We start from the raw sequence: 12,944 nt of genomic DNA, 5'->3' as shown, positions 1-12,944 counted from the left end.
GCAACTACACAGTGACCGGACTGCTTGGAAAAGATTGACGCATTGTGTGCTCAGCATTGACACTTTGCTCCATCCAAGTAACTATTTCCGTGGGACCTGCGTGAGTCTTGTCGCCGGCCTGCCCTCCACCTTGGTGGTCCTGAACATTGGATTTATCCCAGGCCCTTGCGACCTCTAGTAATCTTTTAGCATTATTGACTTCAAAACACAGTTTTTTAATTTATTCTTTAAAAATACATATCTTGACTTCTGATTAGAGTTTTGTCATTTTGGACTTTTTTTACCCAGATAAATATTCTCTATTTTTCTATAGTATGTATGTTTTATTTTGTTTGTTTGTCACACATACTTTACACATTGCCTCTTAAGCATGCCTGCTCTGTGCCAATATACCGAAGAGGGTGAGCACAGGTTAATTTATAGTGGGTATCTAGCTTACCCTGACTGGGATAGTGGTCCCTACTTGGACTGGGTGCAAATCTGTGCCAACTAGAGACCCATTTTCTAACACACAAGTACTCTACTACTAAACTCTACCAAAGCCCGGTATATAATCATTGAAAGTTCTCAGAGAAGAAAGACAATTTCTAAAAGAGGGTGGCGGGATTTTTCATTATAATGTGAACGTTTTATTGCTATAACAAATGACAGCTTATACCTGGGGCCATTTTTTATCAAGGAAACAAGCCCTTCTGTTAAAGATGTTATTAGGATGTTATTTGAGTTTAAATACTTCTTTTACCAATAATTCTCCAAGTATGCCTGTGTATTTTCATGTTACCTAAAGACTGGCTTTTCAGAGCCCAATAGATACTTGTGGACTCTAATAAGTTGATGGTTTTTGATCTGTATTACTTGAGCATTCGGCCCTTTTTTAGGTCGAGCCTGGGCTGTGCATGTGCTGCTCCGTGAGGCATGCTGTATTCAGTTATTGTATTGTATTGTAATTGCATTTGTATAGCGCTTACTACGCCTAACGAAGCGTCGACGTGCTTTTTTGGCGAGTAGCATGTTACTCCGGGACCCGTAGAGGATTAGTGTAGAATTAGTATAGTGAAACATGCAAGTACATTTTAAGTGGTGGATAGGTTAGTCCGTTATTATGGACTCAAAGCTCCTCCCACTCTTCATCCCATATTTTTAATTGGCTTGTGTCATTGTCCTTTGGAAACTGTGGCTTTTAATCGGTCAATAGGCTTAGTAGTACCTCCTTAGTACCGCCTTGTCTCATTTTGTAACCTCCCATGAGGGTACCCCCTATTACATGTGTTGTTACTCAGTAGGCTTTAATTACAGCCTCCGAGCACTATTTGCTTAAATTGTTTTCTCCTACCTACTGGCAGGACAAGCTCTCTCACAACGCTTGAAATGTTTTTTTCTCACAGCATGGCATGTCACGCTCATACAGTGGCAGCCGTGCCTTTTGCGCTGCCAAACGCGGTCACATGTTTTTTTTAAAAACTATTTATTAACTTTTTTTTAACTGCCCCATGCCGCAGTTTCACTTTAATAGCGACCGCACTTCTTTCCTTAGACGAGCCGAGTCTACGGAAAGGGTCACGCCCACCATTAAAGTGAAACTGCGGCATGAGGCGCTTTTACAAACAAGCATTTGCAATGCAATTGGTATTGCATTTACGAAACTCTCGTAAATGTTAGACCTATTGCATTGCAAATGCTTATTCCCCTTTGCCATGAAGACCAGTGAGTGTATGAGCACGCTAGAAATAGTCTACTTAGGTATTGTTGCATTATAATTAGAGATTACTCAAACCAGTTTCCTCCTGGGACACTTTGTGGACTTTCAATCCAGCTGCATATTTTGAACACTAGAACAAGGCAATGGGAGGCATTGAGGGGTAAAAAGTAATAATGAGGGGGGTGCTTACGAGCAGTGCTTTACCCTTGCGGAAATGCGGCATGCAGCTTATGGTTTTCTTTTCATCTTCTTTCCATCTGTCACCATTGAAGTTAGTGTGCTAAGAAATAATGTTGGCAGATCCGCGAGCTGTGAAAAGTTGTTGGGGAAAGTTCTTTTCCATACAAGGCTTGTTCTGCAATGGGTGGCTGCCTAAATGTAATTGAAAAGCTGCAACATATGATAAATGGGGTGCCTGCTTTGTGTCAGTGGGAAAATGTATAAAGTGTTCATCCACTGTAGAAAGTTAAATGATTTTATTAGTAGTCCGTGGTGTCTTCTAAACTCTTACTGTTCTGTGTTCACAAGATTTGCCGAATAAGCACCTGCATTTCCATTGGGCTAAACAGGCAGCAGCTAACAGGAAAGATAATTACTCTTTTTGCTAGCTGCGGCTTACTTTTAACCTTTTTGCCCGCTCACTATATTAAAGCACAGACCTCATATCTTTTACAAGTTTATAGTAGTATTGGCCATGTAGGTATGGAGATATGCATTGAAATTGTGTGGAATTCAGCAATTATTTTGGAATTCACCATAAATACCAGGAATACTGCATGCAGCTGTATACATTTTTGAACACAAAATGCTTCCAACTATACGTCTACAGAGGGGACCATACAGAATCATAGGCTAATCTATTTTATTAACAGTATTTTATTCAAGATATTTTAAGACAGATTTGGTTGTCAATACTGTTGCAAAGTAATCCTGTGCCCTGGGCACCCCCCAACTTTTTTGCTCACTGGCACTTGTGGTAACTGACTCTGACTGACCCTGGGATCAGCCCAACCAGGCCCAGGGCCAGTGCTATGCTGAAAGAGACACTTAGAATACAGTGAAAACACCTACATACTCTATGGTACACTATCGGTTAGGGTACCCCTATGATTGGCATGACCTCCCCTATAAGGTCCTAGTATATAATAGGGCATGGCAGTTTAGAGTGCAGCAGCCTTTTGTGTACTTGCATGCGTGCACTGCTAAAGCCTGGGGTCAGTTTTCTTTATTTTCTTTTTTTTAATAATTCTTTTTTTTTTTTTTTTTTTTTTTTACTTTTTCCTCATTTGTGTGCATAGCTCCAATCTATCAAAACCGAGAAAAATGAGACCACCACAAAGCAAAAAGCCAACTGGTCATGTACTATGCCAACTCAGCTTATAGCTGGTAAGGGAATGTGTCTAACGAGAGTTCAGGCCGGTTCCCTTTAGCACAAAATACTGTGACCAAGCTTGAGCTCACATAAGATGGTACCTCAGTTGATAGTGCCCGAATCATCGAGACCCCGTTGAAATCTAGACTATTAGTCTTGATATGCGGGATAGGCAATGCTCACATTAATCATAGGACCTGGGGAAAAAAAAAAACAAAAAAAAAAACCCAGGTGCGAACACAACTAACCAAGCATTGCCCAAAATGCTCTGGTATTCGGATTTCCTACCCTGGCAAGATCAAGTTTGGAAATTTGGAGGAGTGATGTTCGCCATTCATGTATCGTAGGTGGTAGAGCATCCTTCCAGTGTCTACATATCTCCCTGCGTGCCGCAAGGATGGAATAGAATATCAGTCTTGTTGCTGCATTAAGACTATTATTTCTCAGCCCAAAGATCACGAGAGCAAGGTCTATAGTAATGTGTTCACCCACAGATTGCGACAACCTATTTTTAATTTCTTCCCAATATTCTGATAGATTCGGACACTCTAAAAACATGTGTATATCCGTGGCTGCGATTAACCCGCATCTAGGACATGAGACTGGACCTGTTAATGAGAATTTTGTTAGCCTGTGAGGAGAATAATATGCCCTATGCAAGGTAAAGAGGTGGTTCCGACGGAGCCACGATGGTTTGACTAAATCCCAAAGCAATGAACAGGAAGTAGTCCAGAGCTTTTCCACATCAAGACCTGGCATTAATTCTGCCCACAAATTGGTTGGTAATTGAAAGCTAACATCTATTTCGTCTAGTATTTTGTTATACCATCGCGAGATTTCTTTTTTTGCCACTGGGCTGTCTAATAAAGAGGTTACCAAGTCACTAAGTCCACCTATAGGTTGTTTGTTAAGACGCATTGGTTGACTATTGTATGCCTGAGCCCAACTAGAAATCTGAATATATTTAAATCTTGACAGCTCAGGGCCTACTTTATTAACAAGATATTCCCATGGAAGTAAAGCCCCATCCATGAACAAATCGTCCCAACATTGGATGCCTGCTTCTATTAAAGGGTCATTAAGGGCATCCATTGTCCATAATGGAGGGGCAGGTAGGTTCCATATCGGTGCATTAGCTGGATAGTAACCAATCTTGACAGCTTGTCTAATTTTATACCAAGTAAATACACAACTTTTTAGTACTTTCAATTTGAACCTTTCAAGGTTATGAGAGGAACTAGACAGGGTTGCCCCCTGTCCCCCCTTCTTTTTGACATATACATAGAGCCATTTGCTCAGACTCTGAGGGACAACACACGTATTAACTCTTTTATTTATGGTGGCTGGGACAAAAAGGTGGCATTGTATGCAGACGATATTATGATTTTTTCCACAGATTATGAAGAGGCATATCCAGAAATAGTTGAACAGGCACATATATTTGGGAAGGTTTCTGGGTATGAGATCAATGCTCTCAAAACAGAGGCAATGTTTTGGAACTGTAACAGTGTTAACAATAATGGGACATTAAAAAGCCAAATTCGTTATTTAGGTGTGAATATAGTTGAAGATATCAATGCAATTGCTTCGCTTAACTTTAATAAAGTAGCTACAGAGTGTAGGAAACTCATGAGAGATTGGTCTCATCTCCCGCTTTCCGTTCTGGGCAAGCTTAATTTGGTGAAGATGAGCATTTTACCAAAAGTTTCTTTCTTATTTAACTCAATTCCACTTTATTTTGACCCAAAACTAATCTTTAAACTACAGAGTGCCATTACTAGCTTTATTTGGAATAATAAAAGTGTCAGAATCTCGTGGAAAAAAATTAGACGGCGGAGGGAGAAAGGAGGGCTGGCTGGACCAGATCTTCAAATATACGCATGGGCATTCCAGTTATCACACATGCGCATGTTACTTAAAACTCCGTTATCTATTGGGATGGGACCTCTTTTTTCAACTCTATTGGAATGTGAAGGAGTTAATCATGCCGGTTTTTTGTTTAAATTCAGTGACCCAAAATTCTTTAAAAAGATCAAATTGAAAGTACTAAAAATAATTCTTTTTATTAAACAGTTGTGGGTTACATAAAGAGGAATTGTGCAAAATCTAATACCCAGACACAGTTGTTAACAAAAATCATACAAATGATTCACAATGGGTTACAACGGTTACGGCATAGACGGCTCTTCAAATGAGGGGATAGTTGGTGGGACACCTATATTACCCCGATAGGCATTCCATTTGCTCCATATAGAGGACCATTTTTTAGGGCACCAATGTGCAACCTACCCAGTTTTTTCCCTGGTCATACACCAATCCATATCTGCCTTCCAGGCCTCGATTTTAGGGGATACTCCAGCTCCCCACAACTGTGCAATATTTCTTTTAGCCACCGTTAGGCCCAGCGTGACCCATATTTATCTATGCTATTCAAATCAGTGGGCTCTAAGACGTTTAGAAGGCATCTTTTTGCTTCAGGTTTAATGACAAAGTCAAGTACCTCTCTCATACAGTCATGTATCTTCTACCAATAATTCTGGACGCACCCACATTCCCATATTATATGCAACAATATGCCTACTTGACCACACTATCTTCTGCACTTTCCCTCGTCTAGTCTTCCCATTCTAACGAGACTAGGCCCGAAACATAAACTCTGTGGAGGATTTTAAGTTGAACCAGGCACAATCTGGAAGAGATCGCAACCTCTCGCGGGGAGACCACTGCCTCTTGCCACTCTGTCATCAAGCTCCAGCCTGCCTCCCTCCCAGGGCTCCCTGATCAGTCTAAGGAGATCCGAGGTATTATTAATCAACTTTTTGTAGGTCAGGGATATCACTTTTGTTGGTAAATACCCATCAAGCAACCTATCCTCCAACGGCGAGGATTCCAGGGAAGAGGTGCCTTTTGGTAGATTTGACATGAGTGCATGCCTAACCTGCAGATCTCTAAATTACTCTGTCTCTGCTAGCTCGTACTCCTGTTGCAGAGAAGCGACTGTCACTACCTCACCCTTCACCCATAGGTCTCCAATCTTTGAGATCTCGATTAGATCCCTGGTCCGATGGAGGAGGAGGAGCCACGTACTCCGATAAGAGGCGTCAACGATAGCCCACAGGGGTGTTACTACACCGGAGGAGCAGACAGTGAGAGGCAGAGCGGAGAGGCGGGAAGCAGCGAAGAGGAGTGGAGCAGAGGAGAGACGTGGATTAGTGAAGAGAGCGTTGCAGAGACGGAGATGTTTGAGATAAGGGAACCGATTGAGGCGTGTACACCCCGAGAACCATCTGGGACGGAGTAGCAGTCGGGAAGAGAAGACGTGTGGAAAGCTGAAGAGTTGAAGAAGCCAGGAGGCCAACACCACGAGCCACCCAGCCGCACACCAGGAAGGGTGTGGCTATCAGAGGTGCGTAATCGTATCAGGGGCTGGGTGAAAAAGAAAGGCAGAAGCCTGACATAGACAAACCCTTATCGCCCCCAGGGAATCCTGCACACAACCCCCCCCCCCTTACGACCTGACAGGACCTGCACTTGCGGTTTCCCTCACTCCCCCTCCCCTGAATACTGATATTTAAAAAGCGGGTGTATTGACACGTGCCTCTCTTCTGTTTTCCCCGGTGCCGGTGGAGCTTGGGACATAACGGAGCCGAAGGAGCCCAGCCGAAGGAGGAGCCCCGTCCGACGAAGGGAGTAGGGAGTACTCCGGAAGACCCGACTGGAAAGAAGTATATCGCCCAGAAGAGGAGCAGCTAGAAAGACCTGTACCAATATCTTGCTTGATAAAATAAACCCGTGTAAAACCAAGACACGTCTCCTGCCCTTTCCTGCCCCCGCGGTTACAATCCCATTTGTCAAAACCCTTTCGAGGTCCTTAGGGTGCCAAACTGTTCTCTGGTCTAGTGGAAGTAATTCTGACACCGGCTGTCCTCAAGCATGGCCCGTAAATGCGGTATATTTTATCTGGCTTTAGCTTTTATAGTTCGAAAGGTAGACCATTGGTGCCCAAAGCTTTGCCAGATTGAAGGTTTCTGATTGCCTCCGCTATTTTATCATTCGTGAAGTCGCTATCTGGTGTATTCTTTTCCTCTGCTGACAGGGTGGGCCGCTGTGTATCTAAAAGCAAAGCCAGAGAATCCTCCTCTGATAGGGCTGAACTTGCTCGATATATAGAACTATAATATTCAGCATATTCATTAGCAATTGCCTGTGGATCCATTATCTTCCCACCTCAGTCATCTATCAACTCTGGTCGAAGTCTACTTGCCAATTCTCTCCTGTCGGGTGCCTGAGGTCAGTTTAAAAGCTGCACTGGATTGCAGGACTGCTTTTAAAATGCAAATTATGTCCAATCTCGACTTTTGCGTTTGGTACTTTTACAAATTATTAAACTACAATGCTTGGGCATATTAGGTACCCCCAGGATCTCCCCTAGGTGTCCCAGAGGTGAGGGGTAGGTATTTATAAGGTGGACCCTTAAAAAATTAGTTTTATATACCCTGGGTTAAGTGAGATTGCATGCTTCACTCTCCACATTGTGATAAAGTGCCTCACAAAGTCTACTTTTGTGCTAGGAGCACTGTGGAGTGAGGATCTGCAATATGTTTACATATTGAGAACCCCTAAAGTCTCCCCTTGGTGTTCCATGGGTGGGGGGTCCTGTAGATATATCAGGCTTCTTATAAGCCCTGGTGTTGGAACAGTGGCCGAAGTCATTTCGCCCGTTGCAAATCCTCTGCCACACGGCAAGAAGTTATTAACCAATATTTCCTGCTAGGATAATCATATTGTTGAATTTCTCCTAAAGGGTACAGACAAGAAGTTTTAAGACTTCCAACCGTACTGGTTGGTCAGAGTTAAGTGGATTAGCCAGGTCCCTTTGATGAGGTGATAAATAGCCTGTGGGGTTAGTCAGCTCTTCTTGGAGAGCAGGGTTCTGCTGCATAGGAATGCTAAAGCAGGGTGAGTGGTCGTAAATAATATCCTTCAATAGAAGGAGGAGGCAGGCAGAAGAAACCTGTTTCATTTACACATCTACTCCTTGAACCCAGCCAGATGGTAGTGTTAAGGAAGGAATAAGCTGAGGCAAGTAGGATAGACTATGGAGATTAGCCATCCTGGAGGTGTGTTTAGCCAGCTCTTCTCTCCCTGCTGGAAAATCAGCCATGATGCATTTTGGAGAAATGGTGCTCTCTTGGAGGAAATAGTGCCACACTTTGGAGGATCTGGTCATCCCTGGGGTTTTGACCTGCACCTCATTGGACAGGCGGGCCCTACTGCTTGACCAAGATTAGTATTTGAAAGGAGGAGAAAAAAAGGGTCCATGCTAAGAAGTTTGATTTGTACCAACCAAGCCCTGCACTCAAGACTGCGCCTGCTGAGCAATCCAGAACTACAGCCCTGTGGACTACCTTGCTTCAAAAGGTCTAAAGAGTGGACTCCCTGCAAGCTACAGGTTAACAGAGATCATCACCTGGAACATCACCGCCAAGAATCTTCAGCCTGGAGTACTACAAGTGGATTTGTAAGGATTTTGTCCAAGTGGATTGTGGGGACTGAAGTCCCAAACTTTCAAGTAGCTGCAGGGAAGAGTGGTGGGGCAAGGTGGGGGGCGGATTTCGACAGATGGCGAGGGAAAATTAATTAATAATTTAATTTTCCCTCGTGGTTGTCTATCGAATCCCCCCCCCAACCCGACCCCACCACACCAATGCTCTTACCCTCACGGGCTGCGGCTGCTTTCAAGGACCATCTTAGAGCTTCCAGACCCTTGGAGTAAGTTTTGGACATGTTGTGACCCTTTAAGAAACTTCAGGAAGAATTTCCTGAAGTTTGGAACAACTTTCGAAAAAAAAAGCTCCATAAGTGGACTGACTCGACCTGGCAAGCCAAGCCAGCGACCCTCAACCGCGAGCCGTCCTGCCGTCCAGGTTCGTCCCACTGAAAAGCTCCGGAGACCCGACTTCCTGAGTTTGACGGGAAGTAGGCTAGAACCCAAGCCGGCAAACCCTCACCGAATCCAGTCTGGTGAATGAAGAGCATTGAGGGACCCCGCAAGAAAAAGCTCTGTAAAGGTTTCTTAGTCCGAAGGTAGAAAAGGTGACCGGGACCGGCGCAAGAGCCAAGCTGCTTAACTTCAACCGCAGGCCGGCCTGGATCCCTGGTTCGTCCCGCTGGAAAGCTCTGGATGTCTGATTTCCATAAGTTTGACCAGGAACTTGTCACAAGCCAAGCCGACGTACCCTCACCGAATCCGGCCGGGCTGAGAGCTTCGAGGGACCCCGGGAAGAAAAGCTGCTGAAAGATTTCTAAGTCAGAAGGTAAAAACTGACCGAGACGTACTGCGAGGCGAAGCCACACAGGGCTCCATCGCGGTTGGCCTGAAACTTTGCTTTGTCCCAGTCTAGCGCAACCAGATGTCCCAATAGGCGCTATAGGTTTCTAGTGCTATATAGTGCTAAATCCTTAAAAATTCATATCTCGGTTTCCATAGATTGTTTTTTTTTTCGTTTTGGTTCATTTTAAAGATAAAAATAGGTCATATTTTTATAAAATCCAATACAAAAAAACCTTAACAAAACACCACATGGCCTCTCCACCTCTGTGTGCTGGCGAAATGGAATGTTCTATTCATACAAACCTAAGCCTATTGGTAACCAAAAAACAATCCTGGACCTCACCCATCATACAGTGTTTTTTTCTGTATGAGTGTAAGATTCCTTAATACTAAAAAGCTTGTGGAGTGATCAGAGGTGAGAGGTTGATGCTAGGATCACGTTTGTGGCTTTTTAATACCCACAAAAATACGACTTAAGAGGGCGTTTGCAAAAATGTCCCTTATCAATCCATGGTATATCCAATTTTCCACACCTTATATGACACTTCAAACAGTGGAAAATGTTGTCAGTCATCGGACTTTTCGCAGTTGTAGGTAACTCGTACCCCAAAAAAGATCGATACCTATTTCTTGAATGTGGGAATTTTGTGTGCTCAAATGGAAATTCCAGCTCTTTGGCAACACGGGTGGAAAGTTTTGTGAATTGGGCTCAATTCATTTATTTGTTAAAGCTTGTTGGCCTTGACATTTAAAAGTATTATTTCTCTATTTCAGCGTTTTAGAATGGCACACATTTATATCTGTTTTTATAAATTTCTGAGTATTTATGAAGGTGTTCTCCGTTTTAGGTCAAAATAGCAGTGCTGGAAAGCTAAAGACACTCTCTCATGCTCTGGACATTATGGCAAATACTCAGCCGGCTTTCCAGCTTATTAGGAAGGAACTTAAAGAAGAACCTCTACAGGTAATGTGTATGTGATACATGTAATATGTGGTTATCATTTATGGCACAAACTTGGGATGTAAAGGAACAGCAGATGTATAGCTTGGGAATGCTTGGCAGGTTCAGTATTACTTTGAGATGCTAAGTGTTTTGCACTTTTCAGATCTAAAACTGTATTAAGTTTGTGCCACATGGATCTGTATTTGTTTAGTATATTGCAATGAAGTGCGCCTCCTCAAAAATCATGTATTCAACAAACTGATTTGGTTTTTGGATGTTGCTATGCTTGTTCCGCATTAAAGTAAGTGACATAATGCAGATCAGAGTATGCCACAGAGGACGCTAGACTGAATCCCTGCTACAGGTGTTAGCATAGCTGGCCAGGTTCAAGGTTGTGCTCTCTTCCCTTTCTGGCACCACCCTTCAAATCCCAAGATGGCTGCTGAATACCACTACTGTCTCATCAAAAGGCAGCACTTTTTATTTCAGTAGCTGACCACATTCCAACAGCCTTTGAATACAGCATTGTCACTGATGGTTATGCATGTTATAATATTGCCACCTGCATGTGGGGATTCCACAATACTTGAATTTCACATAAATTAAAACTTTTAAGTGCACGTCTGGTATTATTAAAAACTAATAACCCCCCAGTAGCCTTTCTGAGCTTATCTTTTTTGAAGTGTTTGTATTCAAATTAAATGAAAACATTATCTCAAACCTACACTTCATCATAAATCATAGCATTTCTGCTTAGGGAAACCATGGAAACTTGAGGGAAAATGCAGCTCAATGGGTGGCATTGTAAACCAGATTGAACATGCAGACTGTCTCTTTGAGAAGTCAGAAAATGTCAAATGCCAGAATGCCTTGTACTGGCTGTTGCTCACAGTCTTTTTTTAATTGTATTGTATTGTAATTGCATTTATATAGAGCTTACTACCCCTGACGAGGCGTCAAAGCGCTTTTTCGGCGAGTAGCACGCTACTCAGTGACCCATAGCGGGTTAGTGTTGAATTAGTATAGCGAAATATGCAAGTACATTTTAAGTGTTGGCTAGGTTAGTCAGTTATTTGGATTTGGAATGATAGCAGAAGGATAGAGGAGGAAAAAGGTTTGTATTTATATAACACGTATTGACCCACGCTATTCAGCAAGCCCATAAAGGATTAGTGGTGAATTAATATGGTAAAATATGAAGTAATTTCAGTGGTGGATATTTAGTCAGATTATTTGGAGTGAGAAGGATAGTGGAGGGATAAAAGGGGAAGAAAGGTTTGCATTCATATAGCACTTTGTTACCCCTGATGGGTGTTGAAGTGCTTTTCTGCCAAGTAGCATGGCACTCTGGAACCCATGAAGGATTAGTGTTGAAAATTAGTATAGTAAAATATGAAGTAATTTGAGTAGTGGGTATGTTATTCAGTTATTTGGGTAGAGAAGGGAGGTGGCAGGATAGAAGAGGGAAAGAGGTTTGTATTTATATAGAGCTTGCTACCCCTGATGGGTGTTGAAGTGCTTTTCTGCCAAGTAGCACGCTACTCTGGAACCCATCAGGATTAGTGTTGAATTAGTATGGTGAAACAGAGTAATTTTAGTGGTGGATATGTTAGTCAGTTATTTGGATTGAGAAGGGTTGGGGAGGGGTAGAAAAGGAAAAATGTTTGCATTTATATAGCACTTGTAACCCTGATGGGGTGTTGAGACTCTTTATTGGCAAGTATCACACTACTTTGGAACCCAATAAAGGATTAATGGTGAATTAGTATAATTGAATATGGAATTTGAGAAGTGAGCATGTTAGCCTGTTAATCTTGATTGAAAAGGATAGTGGAGGGATAAAAGAGTGTAGGATTTTTTTGAGCGGGAGAGAGCCTAAAAAAGGGTTATTTTGGCGATCATAGTAGTGGTATGGGGTTTAGGATAAATGAGTGGATGTAGAGGATATATTGATAGATGTATAGGATGAGAGAGGTAGTACATTGGAAAGAGTAGTAGAAAGAAGTTTGAGATGAGTCAGAAGGTTGGGCTAGAAGATATATTGAGCGAAGTATAGGCTGAGAAATAGGGTAATGCATTGAAAATGCTAAATTAGAAGAAAGTGATAAATATATAGCTTCAGAAGTACATTGAAAGTATATAGATACATAAAGGAGGTAAGTATATGTAGATTAAAGATATTGATAGGAGGCACAGGATGAGAAATAGGGTAGTGCATTGGATAGGCTTTTTCAGGAGAAAAGTAAGACACACAGATCCAGTACAAGGAAGGTACATTGATGCACAATGGAAGTATGTACATGTAGACCAAAGATGATTTTTATTTATTTATTATTATTTTTTCTGTCAACAACATAATTATTTTACATGTTTATACAAAGTAGTACACAAAGATCTGTGCATATCTATAGTGAAAACAAATGCTTATATACAGAGGGATATGCTGTAAATTTCTGTTTGCGTATGGTGCTTATGTGAGGAAGAGACACATTTTGAGTAGTTTTCTGAAGATAAGGTGGTTGTTGGTGGACCTTATGTTGGGGGGTAAAGAGTTCCACAGTTTGGCTGCTTGAACAGAGAAAGATGTGCCACCCAT

At 42.3% G+C, this 12,944-nt stretch overlaps 1 protein-coding gene across 4 annotated transcripts in view; it reads left to right on the top strand.

The window, feature by feature from the left end:
• EDRF1 (erythroid differentiation regulatory factor 1) overlaps positions 1-12,944 on the top strand; it is a 346,290-nt gene that overhangs the window by 281,923 nt on the left and 51,423 nt on the right. For all 4 annotated transcript variants that reach the window (XM_086922577.1, XM_086922576.1, XM_086922575.1 and 1 more), the window contains one exon: positions 10,254-10,369. In XM_086922577.1, the coding sequence (XP_086778703.1) occupies positions 10,254-10,369 (116 nt within the window). The remainder of the gene's footprint in view (positions 1-10,253; positions 10,370-12,944) is intronic.

This window comes from Lissotriton vulgaris, chromosome 5 (genome assembly GCF_964263255.1).
Source record: "Lissotriton vulgaris chromosome 5, aLisVul1.2, whole genome shotgun sequence".
Lineage (NCBI taxonomy): Eukaryota > Metazoa > Chordata > Amphibia > Caudata > Salamandridae > Lissotriton > Lissotriton vulgaris.
Note: the sequence above shows the minus strand (reverse complement) of the source record. Positions and strands in the feature narration are given on the sequence as shown.